Source organism: Eleginops maclovinus, chromosome 10, assembly GCF_036324505.1.
Source record: "Eleginops maclovinus isolate JMC-PN-2008 ecotype Puerto Natales chromosome 10, JC_Emac_rtc_rv5, whole genome shotgun sequence".
Lineage (NCBI taxonomy): Eukaryota > Metazoa > Chordata > Actinopteri > Perciformes > Eleginopidae > Eleginops > Eleginops maclovinus.
Window position 1 is genome coordinate 21,258,581 of NC_086358.1, and position 17,843 is coordinate 21,276,423.

Sequence of the window (17,843 nt, forward strand, 5' to 3'; positions counted from 1 at the left end):
TGGTGTATTTAGCATTTTTAGCTTGTTGTTCAAGTCTTTTTTTGATGATGGGGTTATGGTTACCCAGCAAGTCTAACATAGACAGAAAAACACCTTTATTGTCTGAATCGAGAGACTCCCTGTGACCCCGCTGTGCTATGTTTTCTGTGGCTGTTAGAACTAAAATTTCAGCTAATGTTTTAATATAGTATTGATTTTCAGCCACCTGCCTCTTTTTTTGCTCATCCATTAGCCCAAACATTGAGGTATTTTTATCCTTCATTTTATTGTTCTCTGTCCATGCAAACATTGCATTTACATGGCTTTCAGATCTGGCATGAGAACAGAAACCACTGTCTTTCATTGTAGCCTTTTTCCAGTTTTGATAACCCTCGAATGAGGTGAAAACAGTCCTTGGAGCATCGGGAAGGGAAAAATGCCTACAGGCAAAACAGTAAGATGCGTCTTTAGATTGTGAGTATTCTAACCAGGGATGAGATTTGTACCAGTCGCTGCGGAAGCTTCTCCTGGCTCCTCCCTGGAGTGTCTTTGGGAAACTCTCCCGCACTGGCTGCACTGGAACCTCACACCTGGACTTGGATACGTCTAGAAGTTGGAGGGGAGGAAAGATTCAAACAGCATTACCTCTGAACAAATTATACAATAATATAACAACGAGTAAAACATTATCAATTTGGAACTGTCATTGATTAGTTATAATAATCAGACTGTGTTAACACACACTAACATTTTAGCCTGGGAGAGTATTTATAGGTTAATTTGTTTAATTCTCATTCTCACACTTACACATTTCCCCAATTATTCGTATTCAAGCAAACATTAATAATTACATTTATTTGAAGTCAAAGCAATGTCTCTTAAATGCACCTAATAGCAAAATGTCCGTTTTTGTCATTTGTTGTTCTTATGTAACTAAGTAGGCTACTATGTACTATGCAGCAACAGTTTCCATACCATGTGGACCAACTCGACTGGAGATCGTTGGTGATGGCTCAGCAGGCACTCTCCTTTCCCTTTCACTGTCTGAGCCCTGTCTCTCGCTTTCTACCTCCTCATCTTGATGGTGCTCTCCCTCCTCCATATCTTCGCTGCGGTGTTCTCCCACCTCCTCCTGTCCCTGGTCACCTTGGCCCTGTATTCTATCTCTGTCACGTTTCTGTTGCCCTTCTCTCTCTCCTTCCACCTCGTCTTCATCTTTTCTCTCTTCTTCCACCTCATCTCCTCCGTCTACATTGCTCAGTTGTTTATTTTCTGCTTCTCTCGACTTTTGCTTTGGTGAAAAAAAACTGCTTATGCTACCTTTCCTCTTCATTTCTGTAAGATGATTCAAAGTAACTTTACAATGTTTTCCTTGACACACGTTGAATCAATATTAGCTTTTGTAGCTTACTTTACACAGTACTAGCATCAGACCTAGCTAACATTACATCAAAGATAATCTAGTATTACCGTCTCTGATTACATGTATAGTAAGCGGATCATCTCAAAATCAGCATCACAACTATACTAGCACTGCACAACTATACTAGCAATTTAATTTATTGAAGAAAAGAAAACAAATGTTTTACCTCTTTCCTCCCGTGTGTCCTCTCCTTGCGACTCCTGGCTCCTTCACTTCGCGTTAGCGCCACTCACTTTTCAAAAGAAAGCAGTCAGGTGCTAGCCTGGGTCCCAACCGAACGTAGCCCTGGCCCAATCAGATTGCCAGGGCGGGCTTTAGACGATGATGGACAGATGAACAACAGGAACGTAACCAACCACGTCACTTAAGAGCGCTTGGGTTGCATTCGAATAGCCTCGTTGCACGGTAACCGTAAATTCTACTTCCGCTGTTACTGTATGCGCTTCCAAACTTCCGGTGTGATATCGGTGAACGTCAAACATGGCGAGTTTCTACACTAGATGCCTGCAGGATCTCCCAAACATTTCCATCTCAGATGTCCACCGACTTGTTCGGATGGGCAGTTCTACACCGAAGAGCAAACGTGATAAGGGATACAAAATGTACCTATCCAGTTATATCGACAATTATGAAGGTAAGTTGTAACTATGGCACAATATTATTGTAGCTACATAGCTAACATTAGCGCTTACATAGTGATATTACTGTGGTAATAGCTTTACTTACTTTTATAATTTAACGTGGTCTTTGCTCGACTTTTCAATGTTAGAAAGATGTAAGATTATTGTTTTGTATAAAATAACATGTATGATGTTGAATTCCCACAGTTTCAAATAAAGATCCAGCAGGGAGAGTGAGCGTCAGGGCTGTTTGTTTCAGGTCGATGAGGAAAAACGATAAGCCTCACGACCTCAGAGTAGGGAGAAAAAGTGTCTTAACCTATGGTCTTAACTCATCTGTTCATGTCCAATTCTGGGGTATTTATGTGGCTAGATTTGGTAAGCTGTATGTAGACGAAAATAAGTGCAGTTAAAGACACAACCCCATGCGTAGCTTTCATGACTACCCCAGAAACGGGTTGCTGTTGCTCCTGTTCTTTGGAGCGTTTAGGCTAAGTGTAGACCTACGGTGGGTACATCAGTCAGTATGAGGTGAGAGCTGATTTTGTACCTGTAAACCTAGGCTATAATCACCTGTTCTATGTTAACACCGTTGATTTAATAGTATAGTTTAAGGAAAACCATCTAAGAGATTCGTGAGACAGGCTTACTTGTTTGAATGTGCTCAGACCAAATGTTAATCGTTGTTAAAGTGTTTAATTTAGGTACTGTAATAAACTAAAAAGGTTGCACTTTTTGCAGACCTACTCTAGCCTGAAAAGTCAGCCTGCCCTCATCTTTCTCATTTTTGGTTTTGTTATACAGTAGACATTTAAGTTTAATGATTTAAATGTGACATTAAAGCCATTTTCTTTTGATTTATAGATGACTTTTGAGAACAGCTCACCTGTTCAGATTGCTGTGGCAGAGTGTTCCTGTGTGGCCGGAACAGCACTCTGTAACCATAATGTGGCGCTGTTATATCAAACGGCGCACTACTCCACACTCAATCTTAAGGCAGTGCCTCCTGTCCTTAGCTGCACAGAAACGGAGCAGCAATGGCACAAACCAAGAACAATGGTAAGTATGCTTAGAACCTAATCATACATTGATAGCCTTCTTTGTTAATCTATGATATTTGTTAATTATGTTTTAATTACTTAAATTAATAATTTTGTTATGGTTTTCAGGGTGTGAAACCAGGCAGAGTAGGTGACATGGTCATCATTTCAACACGGCCAAAGTCCAGGCAGTACACGGTAGCAGATGGTGTAAGGTAGTATCTACTGTCATATGTTTAAGCAACATAAAATGAGTGGGAGTGAGGTGTGAGGTTTGGAAGTGAGGTTTTTCTTGGATATCCTCATTCATGGGTGTGGTTCAGCCACAGGCACGAAGACAAAGGCAACAGTTAATCAACGGCTTGGAAATTCTCTCTATGGAAAATGCGGAGTGATAATTAGTACCTAATTGTTGTATAAAACTTTGTTTACTGCTGTCTATGTTTCCTTTTGTTTTGTTTTCAGCGCGTTATTTGTTTCTTCTCTTAACTATGAACTTTATTTTCCTAAGGAGTAAGCGCTACAAGGCTGTGCGAGGGGACTTGCCAGACCCAGATGTCCTGAAAGTAGATGAGGCATACAAGGACTTCACTGCAGACATTGCTCCACTCATCACCACCATGGCAATAAGCAGCGATGTTCCACTTGTTGATTCGGCCTACGGACCAGTCCAGGAAGGTAGCCCCATCTCCTACCAACATCCAGTGCCACTGAGTCGGGTAGTAGTTCGTCACCAGGACACCCCTACTCCACCAGCTCTGCCTTTGGATGGATACAGGCTGGATCCAACCACCTGTAACTTTGTTTGCAGCCACCAACAACAGAACCAGCTGACGTCCCTTGCCATAACCTTGGATATGGCAAGGAAAATAGAAGTTGCAACGAGGGAGCAGAGCAACAGTGTAGAGTGGTACCATGTCAGGAAACCAAGGCTTACATCTTCCAGGTTCAGGGAGGTGTGCCATGTGAGAGGGCACAGTTCTGCTGAGAACCTGGCAGAGAGGATTCGCAAAGGTGGGGTTCAGACCACTTTAATGAAGAGGGGGCTGGCGCTGGAGCCAGTTGCTATCCAGGAGTATAGCAGAATCCAGAATGTAAGTTACTGGCCATGTGGCTTTGTGATACACCCAGATGCACCCTGGCTCGGATCCTCTCCCGATGGTGTGGTGTTCGATCCAACTGAGAGCCCACCATTTGGATTGGTCGAGATCAAGTGCCCCAACGTTAACAGTTATGTGGACTGTAGCTATATGCAAATGCAGAGCGGCACATTAAAACTAAAACATAGCCACAGCTACTACTGGCAGGTACAAGGTCAACTGTTACTCACTGGGATGGAATGGTGCGATTTCATTGTTTTTGCTGAGGAGGACATTCTCGTACAGCGTATCCATAGGGATCCTGAGGTGGCAAGGGTGATACGGGAGAGGGGGGATTATTTCTTTTTTTATTTTTACTTGGGCTGATGTTTTAAAGTCCGTGGTTCATTCAATCAGTTGTTACATGTTTTTGTTTGGATCTTATTGTTCACTTTAATAGTTCATCTTTACAAAAACACAGATCAGTTTTTTCATTCTGGTTTCATTGTTCATTTTTACAAATCCATACAATAACGCAAATCAGTGTTCTGGTTTCATTGTTCATTTTTACAAACAACTGGGGCTAAAGTGACAGAATGCTAGGTTAGTATGTTTTGTTGTCTTCTACAGTCTTTACAGACAAGCAGACTTTCAAAGCCATGTAAAACTGGACAATACATATGATACCAACTTGGTCATCTTGGAAGCACTGAGGTGAAACTGTCTACAACGTCTTAAAGGTTTTGTATAGATTTCTAAAAATGAACAATACAACCTCTACACTGGTAGAGATTTGCACAAACAAACAATAAAGATCAGTTCAGGTTTTGTATAGATTTCTAAAAATGAACAATAACTGACTGAAAGAACTGATCGTTTGAACTGACTCAAAGAACTGATCATTTGAACTGACTGAAAGAACTATTCATTTTAACTGATTGTAAGAACTGCTGATTGAACTGATTGAAAGTGCTCCCAATTCATTGCTGAATTGCCCACGCCTTCACTAGTGGCCCGTTCTGGTAATTTACCAGAAAGCAGGCAACACTGAACAACTGCTCAATGTTTCCACATACAGACAGTGGTATTTCGGTGTCAAAAAGTTTGTTTTCCTTTACCCTCCTTATGCACCTCTCCACGTGCACTCTCAGACGTGCAATCGACTGGGTCTGCCTGACATTCTCCCGACTCATTTGTTTGTTTTTGGAGAGGAAGGCTGGTCGGTACACTTTACAGGGAACAAGGTCATCCACACGGAAGCCTTTGTCCACCATTATTGCCATGTCTGGCTTCAGCAGCTTTGTGATCCCCGAAAGCTTAAAGATCTCTCGGTCACTTATGGACCCTGCGTACAGTCCTGAAACAAAGGTAATGGCACCATGTGGTGCCATACCAATCATCGCTTTGAGTGTTGGATGCGATTTGTAGGTAGAAAACACCTCAGACTGTAGGAGAAGAGAGGATGGTGTTTGACAGAAAATCTCAGTACAGTCAAACACTGCCTGTGTGTCAGCAAAGGCAGCAAATTCAGGCGGTAAGTGAGCTCTGACAACTTCCGATGGGAGCCAAAGACGCTTGCTTCCTAGCAAAGTGTACAAGAACTGTGTCCAAGTAGACACAATCCGACTTGCAGTGCTGCGATGGATGTTGAATCTCTCAGCAAGGTCATTGAGATGTAAACCCACTGATAGATACATCAGGAAGAGCAGTAGCTCGTCAACAGCTGGAAGTTTCTGTTGAAAAATGTAAATATATATATTTACTTGCCATTGTCTTTAACATTGACATTGTAACTATAATAAGTAACATTGTTCCTTTGTAACATTGTACCTTCAGTAGGCTAAGTTTATTGATTAACTTAACATTGGTTTTCTGATATAGGCCTAAGTAATAAAATGACTAATTTCATTATATTAGATCCACAACTCTGCTTTGACAAGTTATCACTTGCACTTACCGTTTGAGGGGAACTGCTGCTGCTGTTTGAGGCGGTTTTCGAGCTGGTAATCCTCACCATTTTGCTGTTCACGGCAGGCTCCACAAGTCTCCAAAATGCCTGGAAATGCTGGTAGGATGCAAATCTGGTGTAGAACCGAATGCTGTCATCCGACGCTGTCAGACGATGTAACCCAAACCTCTGCCGCAGGTGTAGCCCCTCGATCTGCTGTTCCAGCTCCAAAATCCTCCGACGCAAGGCTTCGTTGTCCTCAACCAAGTCACTTGCTCGTATCACCGTTTGTGGCAACACCGAGTAGTCGTGGTCAGTAGCTACAGCCGCGATTTCCATCTCGTTGTCAGAAACATCGGGACTCTCCACATCTGGCCGCGGGCGCCTCTCCCAAACACTCGGTCTAGGTGCCGATAGCTCAAACCCGTTCCAAGAAAACAGAACAGGGACTGATCCCTTTTGGAGTTTTCTTAGTCCCCCGGCTGTCACGACAAAATCTGTGCTTTTAAAGTGCCTACTGCAGACCTTTGAATGTTTCGTCGGACTGAAATTATCCCTTCGGATTCTCCTCAGCCACTCGGCCCGTACCGCCGGGTCAACGGGAAATGAATGAAAGGAAAGTAGCTTATTGTACCTCGAAGAATTCGTACACTGAGGTACACAACAGTGCAGTGCCGATGTCCCCACCCTTTGAAAGGTCAGTCGTCTTTCTTTTATTGTGAACACACTCATTGTACACTTCTAAATAGTAAAAGCCGGTTACCGGTATCCAGCTGTCAAACGCTATCATAACACGGAAGTGTTCGACCGGAAGTTTAGACGCGCATACAAGTAACAGCGGAAGTAGAATTTACGGTTACCGTGCAACGAGGCTATTAGAAGAGACACTTTTTTCTAGGGCTGTCCCCGACCAAGGATTTTGTTGGTCGACCAGTGGTCGTCATTTACTCCGACTAATCGACTAATCGCCCCCCCCCCCCCCCCCCCCAATTTTTTTTTTTTTTTTTTTTTTTTTTTTTTACAATTTTGACCGGGATACACATCTGTGAAGTTTTACCTTTAATGCCCGGCTACCGCATCTATTCACATTTACCACTAACGCCGGGAGTAACCTTGTGTGACTACTAACAAAATGTTTCCTGGTTCATCTAAACACTAGGCCTATAGCCTACACAAGTTCTTCTCTCAGTCGGAGAGTGAGAAAAAAACCCGACGTTCGCAGAAAGACAGACGGAGTTTGAACATTCTGATTATTTATTTTAAACAGGCGCCACACACGTACTGAATGATGATGCAACAATTCAACAAAACCAAAAATAATAATACAGCCTTAAACTAATTAAAAAAAAAAACATATTATTATTTTCGTTTCTTTTGGAAATGTACATAACGAAAAAAAATATGATTGCTGTAAAATAGGCAAACATGAATAGCCCTAAACTAATAAATAGGCCTAATTTGAAACAGACAGTGCAGATTAACAGACCAACGAGGTAGACTTGCATAAAAAACCTGAAGCTCACAGTGATTTGTCCTCGGCTCTGAGTTTTCTCAAATTGTGAGAAAGGAAGACCAATTTGTCCACATTGTCAGGGAGAAGTGAACTCCGCGTCTTGCTAACAATGAAGCCGGCCTTAGAGAAGATGCGCTCCGATGGTGTGGACGTGGATGGGATGGAGTGAATACGCATGGCTGCTCTGGCCAGCTTCGGGTAACGCTCCTCGTTTTTTTGCCACCATGCTAGCGGTCCCGACTCAACTTTTGTTTTATCCTCCAAGTACCATTTCATTTCATTGTTCTGTTCTTCTGTCTGCAGCTCCTCATCTGTACCCATCAGCATGGATATTTCGTCCTGCTTTTCATTCTTTTTTGTTTTCTTCTGTGGTACAGGCCCGGGTTCGTTGTCGTCCCCACTGGCGTGCTGTGTCTGGGCAGGCTCTTCTGCTGGAGATAGACTCTCAGCTAAATCCAACACCGTAGTGTATGCCTGGTTGCGTTTCTCTTCCTCCATAAACGATAAGCTTTTAAAGCGTGGGTCCAAGACAGCAGCTTTGATGTAAATGCTGGACTGCAGCTCCTTGTTTAGCTCCCACCTCTTGTCAATTTCCTCACCAAGTGTTTTCTTCAGTGCTGTCACGGCCGCGCTGTCATCCTCGCGCAGCAACAGGTGACGTCTTTTCATGTTTATGAGCATGGGCAGCGTGGCAGAGAGAGATGCATTAAGATCTTGTGAAAGCAACTCTGTAAGTGTGACCATCGGCTTCAACACCGACACTATGTCTTCTGTTATCCTCCATTGGACCGTGGTGAGATCCAAATCGCGGTCAGATCTGTGTGTGGTAACGGGGTCGGAAAGTACAGCGGTGACCGGCCACCTCTGTTCCAGAAGGCGCTCCAACATGCAGTGAGTGGAGTTCCATCTCGTGGAGACATCCTGGATGAGTTTGTGTTCAACCACGTTCTGTTGTGTTTGTTTTTCAGTGAGAGCCGCTGTAGCCTTGGCACTTTTCTTAAAATGTCCAACAAGACGTCTGGCAGCTGCTATGACACGGCAAATGGGATCTTTTTTAAGAGCCGCATTGATGCACAGCTGCAAAGTGTGCCCTGCGCAACGAACTCCTTGGACGTTACCCCAGGACGGGTTACGCGCTAACTGATGGGCGCACAGCACCATGTTCGCGGCATTGTCATGTACAAGAGCGACCCTTTTTTCCGCGGGGATTTTAAAGTCTGCCATGACTTCGCTGAGTCGCTCTGCTATGTTGACAGCTGTGTGGCTCACTCCCAACTCTTTCGTTTCCAGCACGAATGAATGCAGTTGCCAGTTATCCGAAATAAAATGCGCTGTGACCGTCATGTAACTTTCCATCTGGTTAGATGTCCATGCATCTGTTGTGAAGCTGAGTGCTTTGCAGTTATCGATCTTGCCCTGGAGTGTTTGTTTTATTGTGCTGTATTTGTTTGTAATCGCGTGCATCACTGTTTCACGTTTTGGCAGGCTGTATCCGGGCTCGAGGCAATTAATTAGATCTTTAAATCCCTCACCACTGACGATATTCACAGGTCGCATGTCCAGCGCTATGAAGTCAGCTATTTTGTCAGTTATGTCTCTCTTCCTTTTTTCAGACAGAGGGGCTTTCATTGTGAGCTTCTGCTGCGTTAATGATGAGGAGGATGAGGAGGATGATGAGGATGACGTGGAGGTGGAGGGGGCTAGATTGCAATAAAGTGGATGCGCCTGTAGAGATTTAAATAATAAGTTAACCAGTGAGCTGGATAATTTAGCCTTACCAATACTAGCGACAAAACTAAATGTACTTAATTCATTATTTATTAATTCAATGTATTATTTATAATTTATATATATTTATAATAGGCCTAATTGCATTAACTTCATCGCATAGGATAGCTAGGCTAGTAGGCTAAGCTACTTACATTCTTGAGGTGGTAAATCATGTTCGTCGTGGACGAATGATAGGCAAATGTTTTTCTGCAAATTTGGCATATAACCCTCTTTGGGTCATCTCTATCCTTTTCGAAATGCTCCCATATCTTAGAGCTCCTTCCAGACATGATAGCCAAATAAGTCGATGCTGTCCTTGTCAAACAAATCAAAACCGTTTAACGTCTTTCTTGTCACGCCCTTCAAATTAAAAGTCCCGGAAGCCCTTTGACGAGACGCGGCTTTTTTCCCCTGCGACCAATCGACCAATGGAATTTGGTCGACAAGTATTTTTTTTGGTCGACCAACGATTAATCGATTATTTGAGGTCAGCCCTACTTTTTTCGGCGTTATCTCGTGCTGCATTCACTGCAGTCGGACATTTGAGATTTGCGCTCGGCTCGTAAATGTCAGACTGACGTTAACTTTTCTTTTAACTCGTTGCTGCCACATGGGGTGGCAGCAGGGGTGGCAAGGCTTTCATTTAGGGTGGCAGTTGCCACCCCATGCCACCCCGGTAGATCCGCCCCTGACAAACCCCCCTTAAAGAAACGTACTGCCAACCTCCAGTGGAGAATTCTACACTGCCCTATCGCCTCCAATTCTTTTATTTCCATCATTAATCCTGCTGTTGGTAACGACTGTCCCTTTTGTGGTTTTAGAGAGACTGTTTTCCATGTTTTTACAGAGTGCCAGAGACTCACGGGTTTCTTCTCTCTTTTAACATTGGTTTTTAGTCTTTTTAGTATAGCTTTTACTGAGAGCGTGTTTATCATGGGGGCTCCATACAAAAAGACAAGCAAGGAAAAGTGGCAGCTCCTAAACTACCTCTCTGGTGAAGCTAAAATGGCTATCTACCTAAGTAGGAAGAACAGAGTGGAAAACAGGAAGGGACAAGAAGCAAAAGCAATCTGTCTGTGCAACATTAGAGCCAGACTCTGGCTAGAGCATCGTTTTTACAAACACATCGGGGACTTGGAAGTTTTCAAACAACGTTGGTGTTATAAAGATATTGTATGTTCTGTGGTGAATGAGGATTTGCACTTTACACAAGTTTTTAAGGCTTAGCTTTTTAATTTATTTATTCTAGGTAAATTGATTTTTATTGCACTTTATTTGAGGCAAATGTACATTTACTAAACATGTAATAAAGTGTTTTTGCAAAAAAAAGTCTTCTTCTTCTTCACTTAACTGTAACTGTCAACATCCGGGTTAATTTAACAACATTCACTAGTTAGTTTTTCTCAAACAGAAGTTTGAAAAATAATATCTAGTAGTCTGTACGGGTAGCATAGAACTAACGTTAGCAAGCTAAGCCATCTACAGAACATTAGTCCAATTACATCTTGATAAGCTTACATTTACGTGTAGGACTAGTGACTAGTCTATCTCGTCTTAACTTTAAGCATAGGCAGATGTCAGCTAGCATTGAACTAAATGGCTAAGCCAGCTTTCGAGCGGCTTGATTTACTGACATTTCAACACGATCATTTCAGGGAGGCTCCATGGTAAATCTAATGAGCAAGAATGTTTGGGTTGTGCAGTACATGTTCATTATCTTCTTGTTCAGGACGCAACTCTCTCTATGGCTCTGCCCTAGATACAAGTGAATTGCTTCAAATAAAGGAACTCAGTCCAGTTGTCTAAGAATAATATGCCCGAATTGAATAACGAAAGCCCCACGGGGCTTTGCCACTGTGGAGTTGTTTGACTACCTCAGTGACTTCTTGGAATTGATCCCCCTTCATACTCCAGCTCCGCCTCTAACATAGAGGGCGGAGTTGTCGGGTTCAGGAGTTCCTCAAAGTGGAAACTAACACCCTATAAGTTGAGGTCAACAGCATCCCATCCTTACTGTACACAGCTTGGATGGTTCCCTGCTTCCCCCTCCTGAGGTGTCGGACGGTTTTCCAGAACAACTTTGGTGCCGACCGAAAGTCCTTCTCCATGGCTTCTCCAAACTTCTCCCACACCCGCTGCTTTGCCTCGGCCACTGCTGAGGCTGCTGCCCTTCGGGCCTGTCGATACCTTGCAACTGCGTCAGGAGTACCCAGGGATAACATATCCCGGAAGGCCTCCCTCTTCAGTCGGACGGCTTCCCTAACCACCGGTGTCCACCAGGAGGTTCGAGGGTTACCGCCCCTTGAGGCACCTTAGACCTTGAGACCGCAGCTCCCCGCCGCAGCTTCGGCAATAGTGGCTTCGAACACCGTCCACTCTGGTTCATGTCCCCAGCCTCCACAGGGATGCCTGAAAAGCTCCGCCGGAGTTGTGAGTTGAAGGCCTCCTGGACTTGGGATTCCTCTAGACGTTCCCAGTTCACCCACAGTACACGTTTGGGCTTACCAGTGTCTGTCCAGCGGCTTCCCCTGCCACTCGACCCAACTCACCACCAGATGGTGATCAGTTGACAACTCCGCCCTTTTCTTCCCCTGAGTGTCCAAAACATGCGGCCTCAGGTCCGATGATACCATAACAAAATCATGGACCTTCTGCCTAGGGTGCTCTGGTACCACGTACACTTATGAGCATCCTTATGTTCGAACATGGTGTTTGTTATGGCCAATCCATGACTAGCACAGAAGTCCAGTAACAAACCAACACTCCGGTTCAGATCAGGGGGCCGTTCCTCCCAATCACGCCCCTCCAAGTGTCTCCATCATTGCCCACGTGTGCGTTGAAGTCTCCCAGTAAGACTATGGAGTCCCCTTCAGGAGCCCCAAACAGGACTTCTTTCAGGGTCTCCAAGAAGGCCAAATACTCTGAAGTGCTGTTTGGTGCATAAGCACACACAACAGTCAGAGTTTTCCTCCCCATAACCTGCAGGCGTGGGGAGGCGACCCTCTCGTCCACTGGGGTAAACTCCAACAAGGCAGCACCCATCCAGGGGCTTGTGAGTATCCCCACACCCGCTCGGCGCCTCACACCTTGGGCAACTCCGGAGAAGAATAGAGTCCAACCCCTATCCAGAAGTAAGGTTCCAGAGCCGACGCTGTGCGTAGAGGTGAACCCCACCAGATCCAACTGGTAACGCTCCATCTCCCGCACAAGCTCCGGCTCCTTCCCCCCCAGAGAGGTGACGTTCCACGTCCCCAAAGCCAGCTTCTGCCACCCTGGTCTGGTCCGTCGAGACCCTCTGCTTTCCTGCCACCCTTCTGGCAGCGCACCTGACCCTATCGTTGTTTCTCGTAGGTGGTGGGCCCGCAGGACGGGGAAGCGGAAGTGTTGCCCACGTTGTTTTTTCGGACTGTGCCCGGCCGGGCTCCGTGGCAAGCACGGCCAAAAGACGATCGCTGACGAGTCCTCTTTCTGGGCCTGGCTCCAGAACAGGACCCTGGACTTCCTCCGGGCTAGGTATCCTCGCTTTCAAGTTTGTTTTTCATGAGGTCTTTTGAACCAATCTTAGTCTGACAACTAAAACAAACAAACAAACAAACCGATTTATTGACCAATACCTTTTGTTCGAAAGGCCTTTGTGGCGTAGTGCAAGGCCACTGCCAGGGCCCTTTACATTTACATTCAAATTATGTACAGTATGTACCTTTAGTGGCAGTATAAAACAGACAAAAACTGATTTATTGACATGCAAAAATGGAAGGGATTGCAAAATAAAACACGTCACAAATAAAACAAAAGAAAGGATCAATAAAAGAGAATAGTCTTCACTATGCTAGGCAGACATCTTCAATGACATACCTGCCATAAGATATGTGCCTCAGCACCAGGCGTGCGCTTCGCCAGCTCCTTCTTTTGGAGAAGCCTTTGAGGCATAGTGTAAGGCCACTGCCACGACCTGCAGTCTTATAAATTTAATAAACAGTTATATTCATTTGACTGTCTTTATTACGTTTGAGGTCCCCTGCCAAACTATCATCAATATAAACGGAGGGCGGAATGGTTTGAGAGTTCCTGAAAAGTTTTCGAAAGTCTGTTGAACACGCCAAGCATAGCCATGTCCATACTCGGCGTCTCTTCAATAATACGCTGAAGGACATCAGGTGGTGAGAATAGCCTGTCCTCTGTTGTGATCTCTGTGCCTTCAATGGGTCTGACTGCTGGTTCTGCTGGACGGTGAGAGAGAGAGAGAGAGGTTTCCATCTTCATGAGCGCCAAAGATAAGAAAATAGCAAAATATGGACACAGTATATAATACCTAAAAAGCGTAAAGGTCTCCAGCAGCTGCCCACACCACCACCTCCTGATAGAGAGCATGTCCACCTGAAAAGTAAAGTTATGCTTTCAATGTCTTCATAGCCTGATACAAATCCATGTTACAGTACTGTTTAGTCATTGATAACAACAATGGCAGTGTGCATTTTTACAGATTTAGCCATCTCCTCCAGTAAGTGCACTACCTGCAGACAAAGTTAGGTGTATGGCCTATTGGTGCATGTTAACTGTAGCCTCCAGATAGGATGACTAAATTATTAAAAGCCTTATATTTCACGCTACAAATCTGATTGAGATTTGAAAGAACTCACCTCACTGAAATCATATGGCTTTCGGAGGGAAGCATACATTGCATACTGAAATGAACATACAAGTGTGTTAGTTGTTGTGCAAACTAGTCTTCAGTCATCACCTAAAATTTCCATTGGGATGAATGAAGTATCTATCCGTCCGTCCGTCCGTCCGTCCGTCCATCCATCCATCCATCCATATATTTCTGAAAATACTGCATCTCACCATCAGCATAAACACCCCACAGCTGTTGCTCTGATGCTGGTGATATCCGCCCTGTGGTGGTAAAAGGGGAATGTGTGATTTATTATCAATGATTCTTATTATATGCCTATATACTGATATCCACCCTCATTTTGTAGCTTTAATCATACAAAAAGTGCAACACAATGCCCTTTCAACAAGCATTTAGCAGCAACCAAGGTCCAGCATCACATAGGATCACTTCATCAAATCATAATAAACAATCAAGACAATCACGTTTTGAATGCCTTCCATGGTCCATTGGACACAGCATGTGCCAGGTTACTGAAAAGGTTTGGAAAGAAAAAACAAAACAAAAAGGAAGTATAGTCCAAAACAGAACTACCATACTTCCAAAAAACCCAAAACATGATCACATCCAAGTTCTTGGGTTCTCAAAGCAGTATGTGGGTGGTCTAAATAACATTTTTCTAAAGTAAAGATGCAGATGAGGTTTCTAGTTAACCAATAAAGAACTTCATTTTAAACAAAACTGCTTTAAGGGTGTAAACATGGAAATTGCTTTGAATCGAAAAATAGACTTTTACTGCTGTAAGACCCAGAGTTAGATATGAACATAGGGAACCAGTAATCAGCTTTCTATGAAAAACCTGAAGATTTCGAGGTAGCAGCCATCTCCAAAGCCACTAGGATGTCTTGAATCAAAATATTGAATAATCCTCACTCTTGGTTTGAGAACCTGTTGAAAGTTTTATTTCATGGAATGGCAAGATAAGGGTTGTTTCCCCTGCAGTGGCTCAGTCAGTAGGGGCTTGGACTGGGAATCGTAGGGTCGCCGGTTCAAGTCCCCGAACAGACTTGAAATATGGAAAGTGGACTGCTACTTGGAGAGGTCCCAGTTCACCTCCTAGGCCCTGCTGTGGTGCCCTTGAGCAAGGCACCGGACACCTCCAATCCCCCCTCCCCATTGCTCCCCGGGCGCTGCACGATAGCTGCCCACTGCTCCTAGAACTAGGATGGGTTAAATGCAGAGGACTAATTTCACTGTGTGTGCTCTGCTGTGTGCATGTATGTGACAAATAAAGAAATTTCCTAAATCCTACTTCAAACAATATACAGTTATAGTAAATAGCGCATTTATAAGTCTATAGAATATAATATGTATAAAATGGTAATAAAATAAATATATATATAACAATTTCATGCTTTCATGTTTTATAACTGATTGCTCTCATTCACTCATTCTTTGGGGCTGAAACAAATTAACATTCAAATTCATGTTCATCATGGCAAAAAACACAAGTTTCATTGGGAGGTCGGGGTGCTTGTTAAGACCCTTCAGCACACATCCCAAAATAGGGGGCAAGGAGAGGTTGGAATTGATCCAGAAAAGGTTGGGTTAGATTCTTAGACGTGAAATCATTACGCATATCAAAAATGTTGTGATGTAATGCATGAAATGCACTAACAAAGCCTGGATGAGGGAGGGTTCAATAATAACAGCACAGTATTCCAGATAAAAAAGCCACTTCAAAGTGGGTTTACTCACACACAATGTCCAGTGCCCGGGCTGCTAGGCAGGGAGAAGCACCACGTCTTTGGATGCAAAGTCACACTGAGGATAACAAAAAGAGTTCAAATAGGAACTTGAACATGAAGTTAAAGCTGAGGTACAAGTTCTGTTACATTATTACTCACTATCATTTCAGCCATGGGAGAAGCCTCATATGGAGGAAACTGGGTTACCACCACATATGCATCCACAGCCAAGGTTGCAATGCCCTTTATTTGAAAACAAATGCATACAATATAGAACATTCTCTTACGTTTAGAGGGTGGTAAAAGATCTGGGTTCGAGCTATACTCCATTTCTGCTGGCTTAGAGGAAGAGGCAACAACTGGGTTGGGGCTAAGCTCTGTTGGCTGAGAGGCACAGAATTCTGCCGGACCATGCTCGTTGAGACACAGCGGAATTTCAGGAGTCAGTTTCTTCAATTCCTCCTTGATCTTGTTATTCTTCCACTGATTGTGATTGTGAATCACATTACGCATCATGAAAACATGAGCAGATGGCGAGAGCATATTCATGTAATACTTGTTTTTCTTCATTGTTGAAAAGAGTTGCTCTGCAACCTGGCTGTTAATGTTAATCCTCCGGAGGACATCTTTTGGGTCTTTGATGTTTCCCTCGTGAAATGTGTCATAGAGGCAATAGTGGTCTGCTGACCCAGTCAGTGGATGGCCATCTGGGTCCGGCACAGTTTTTCTTGTGTTGAGCCATGGTAAATTAACCATCCCATCATTGGATGCCTGATGTATGTTTTCATGGCTGGGGTCCAATAGCCTACCCTCATGCTGAAAGGCATCTTCTCAGGCTGTCTTAGGTTGGCATGCACCGCCAGTCCTCTCGCAAAGTCGTAGATGCAAATATTGCGCATGTGCTTCCATGACAATAACAAATCTGTGAAGTCCCTTGGACTTTCTGCCCTAAGGTTACATTTTAAAGACACAACCTGTCCACAGGGACACATGACCACAGCCACCAGAGGAGACAAGATTGTTCAAGGGAGTCAAACTAAATTACCAGCAGTCATTTAATGGGACATTTTTTTACTCACCAGATGCTCCCCAAACCTTTTGAAAAATGTTGTTATATTTGCTTCGGGTTTTCATTTCTTCCCTTAGCCGTAGAATCATTTCCATTTTGGAACCTTGTTAATGCAGAGTTTTCGGATGGCATGGACCTTTAATAGATTACCAAATAAAAGGTGAACACTGTAAACACATTTATACTAGCTATATTGATTCTATAATTGAATAAACAACAAAAACCAAACATCTCGACGAGTTTACCTTCAAATTGGACACTTCATCTAGTAGCCTGTGCTCGGTTATTTCAATCTCCATCTGTTCTTTTGGATGCCTTGTGGTATGGACCTTTTCATGCTCTGTGTTGAGCACTTTGTTCGATTTGCGGGTGAGAGGTCCAATCCACGGGGCCCAGTGGTGGTACGTTGGTTTAACACCAAAGGATTTTGTTGATCACCTGAAAGAAAAATAGTCTGCATTGATGGCTCAAAATTAACTATGTAATTCCTAAAGTGGAGTGAGAAAGACAGGGCAAAAAGGTAACAACGGAATTAAGTTTCTCTGGGCATCATGATAAACAAACATTATATTTAAAAAGTCACTTACTTGGAACAAAACCACGAGCAATCCTCTCTAAACATAGAGAGTCCCAGAACTCATCAATGTCCACCTCCCAATCAAATCCATCTGGTGGATCCTGTAGTTCACTGACTAAAATAAAAACAAATATCAATAAACTCTACTGTGGTAAAATTACAAACATCCAGTGGTGGGCCGTCAGGGCCAGCAAGGCCTTCTCTGCTGGCCTAAACATCATCAGAATATAAATTAAATTTTGATATATTTTTTCCACAAATACGTATTAAATTATTCCCCATAGTCTATTCTCTTCATTTTATAGCGTTCGTCTTGGCTGCGCTGCTTCCAGCCTCAGAACGAGATTTGGAGGGCTGGCCTTTATGTTAGAGCTTTTATCCAATCATATTTCAGCCATAATGTGTTGCTAGGGTCAAAGAAATCTGCCCTTAGGCCTTCAGAATCAACAGTGCGGGCGGCTG

At 43.7% G+C, this 17,843-nt stretch overlaps 2 protein-coding genes and 1 long non-coding RNA gene across 3 annotated transcripts; 1 reads left to right on the forward strand and 2 right to left on the reverse strand.

Moving 5' to 3' along the window:
• Nucleotides 1-246: 246 nt before the first annotated feature.
• LOC134871288 (uncharacterized) lies at nt 247-1,684 on the reverse strand. The gene is made up of 2 exons (XR_010166659.1): nt 1,569-1,684; nt 247-585 (listed from the first exon to the last, which is right to left on the reverse strand). It is a non-coding gene; the product is annotated as an uncharacterized LOC134871288 (long non-coding RNA).
• A 185-nt stretch (nt 1,685-1,869) lies between these two features.
• On the forward strand, nt 1,870-4,614 carry LOC134871051 (uncharacterized). The gene is made up of 4 exons (XM_063893639.1): nt 1,870-2,036; nt 2,887-3,081; nt 3,192-3,277; nt 3,574-4,614. Exons 1-4 carry the CDS (start codon nt 1,938-1,940, stop codon nt 4,526-4,528), a joined length of 1,335 nt encoding a protein of 444 aa, XP_063749709.1. The 5' UTR covers nt 1,870-1,937; the 3' UTR covers nt 4,529-4,614.
• A 110-nt stretch (nt 4,615-4,724) lies between these two features.
• On the reverse strand, nt 4,725-6,432 carry LOC134871156 (uncharacterized). The gene is made up of 2 exons (XM_063893786.1): nt 6,099-6,432; nt 4,725-5,874 (listed from the first exon to the last, which is right to left on the reverse strand). The coding sequence occupies exons 1-2, from the start codon at nt 6,426-6,428 to the stop codon at nt 5,122-5,124; spliced, it is 1,083 nt and encodes a 360-aa protein (XP_063749856.1). The 5' UTR covers nt 6,429-6,432; the 3' UTR covers nt 4,725-5,121.
• Nucleotides 6,433-17,843: the final 11,411 nt, after the last annotated feature.

Excerpts from the sequence above, each read along its gene's own strand:
- LOC134871051 (XM_063893639.1), top strand. The coding sequence starts at position 1,938 with ATGTCCACCGACTTGTTCGGATGGGCAGTTCTACACCGAAGAGCAAAC. Across the intron at positions 2,037-2,886 it reads TTATATCGACAATTATGAAG|ATGACTTTTGAGAACAGCTC; the intron begins GTAAGTTGTAAC and ends TTTGATTTATAG. Across the intron at positions 3,082-3,191 it reads GGCACAAACCAAGAACAATG|GGTGTGAAACCAGGCAGAGT; the intron begins GTAAGTATGCTT and ends TATGGTTTTCAG.
- LOC134871156 (XM_063893786.1), bottom strand. The coding sequence starts at position 6,428 with ATGGAAATCGCGGCTGTAGCTACTGACCACGACTACTCGGTGTTGCCA. Across the intron at positions 5,875-6,098 it reads GCAGCAGTTCCCCTCAAACG|AAACTTCCAGCTGTTGACGA; the intron begins GTAAGTGCAAGT and ends ATTTTTCAACAG.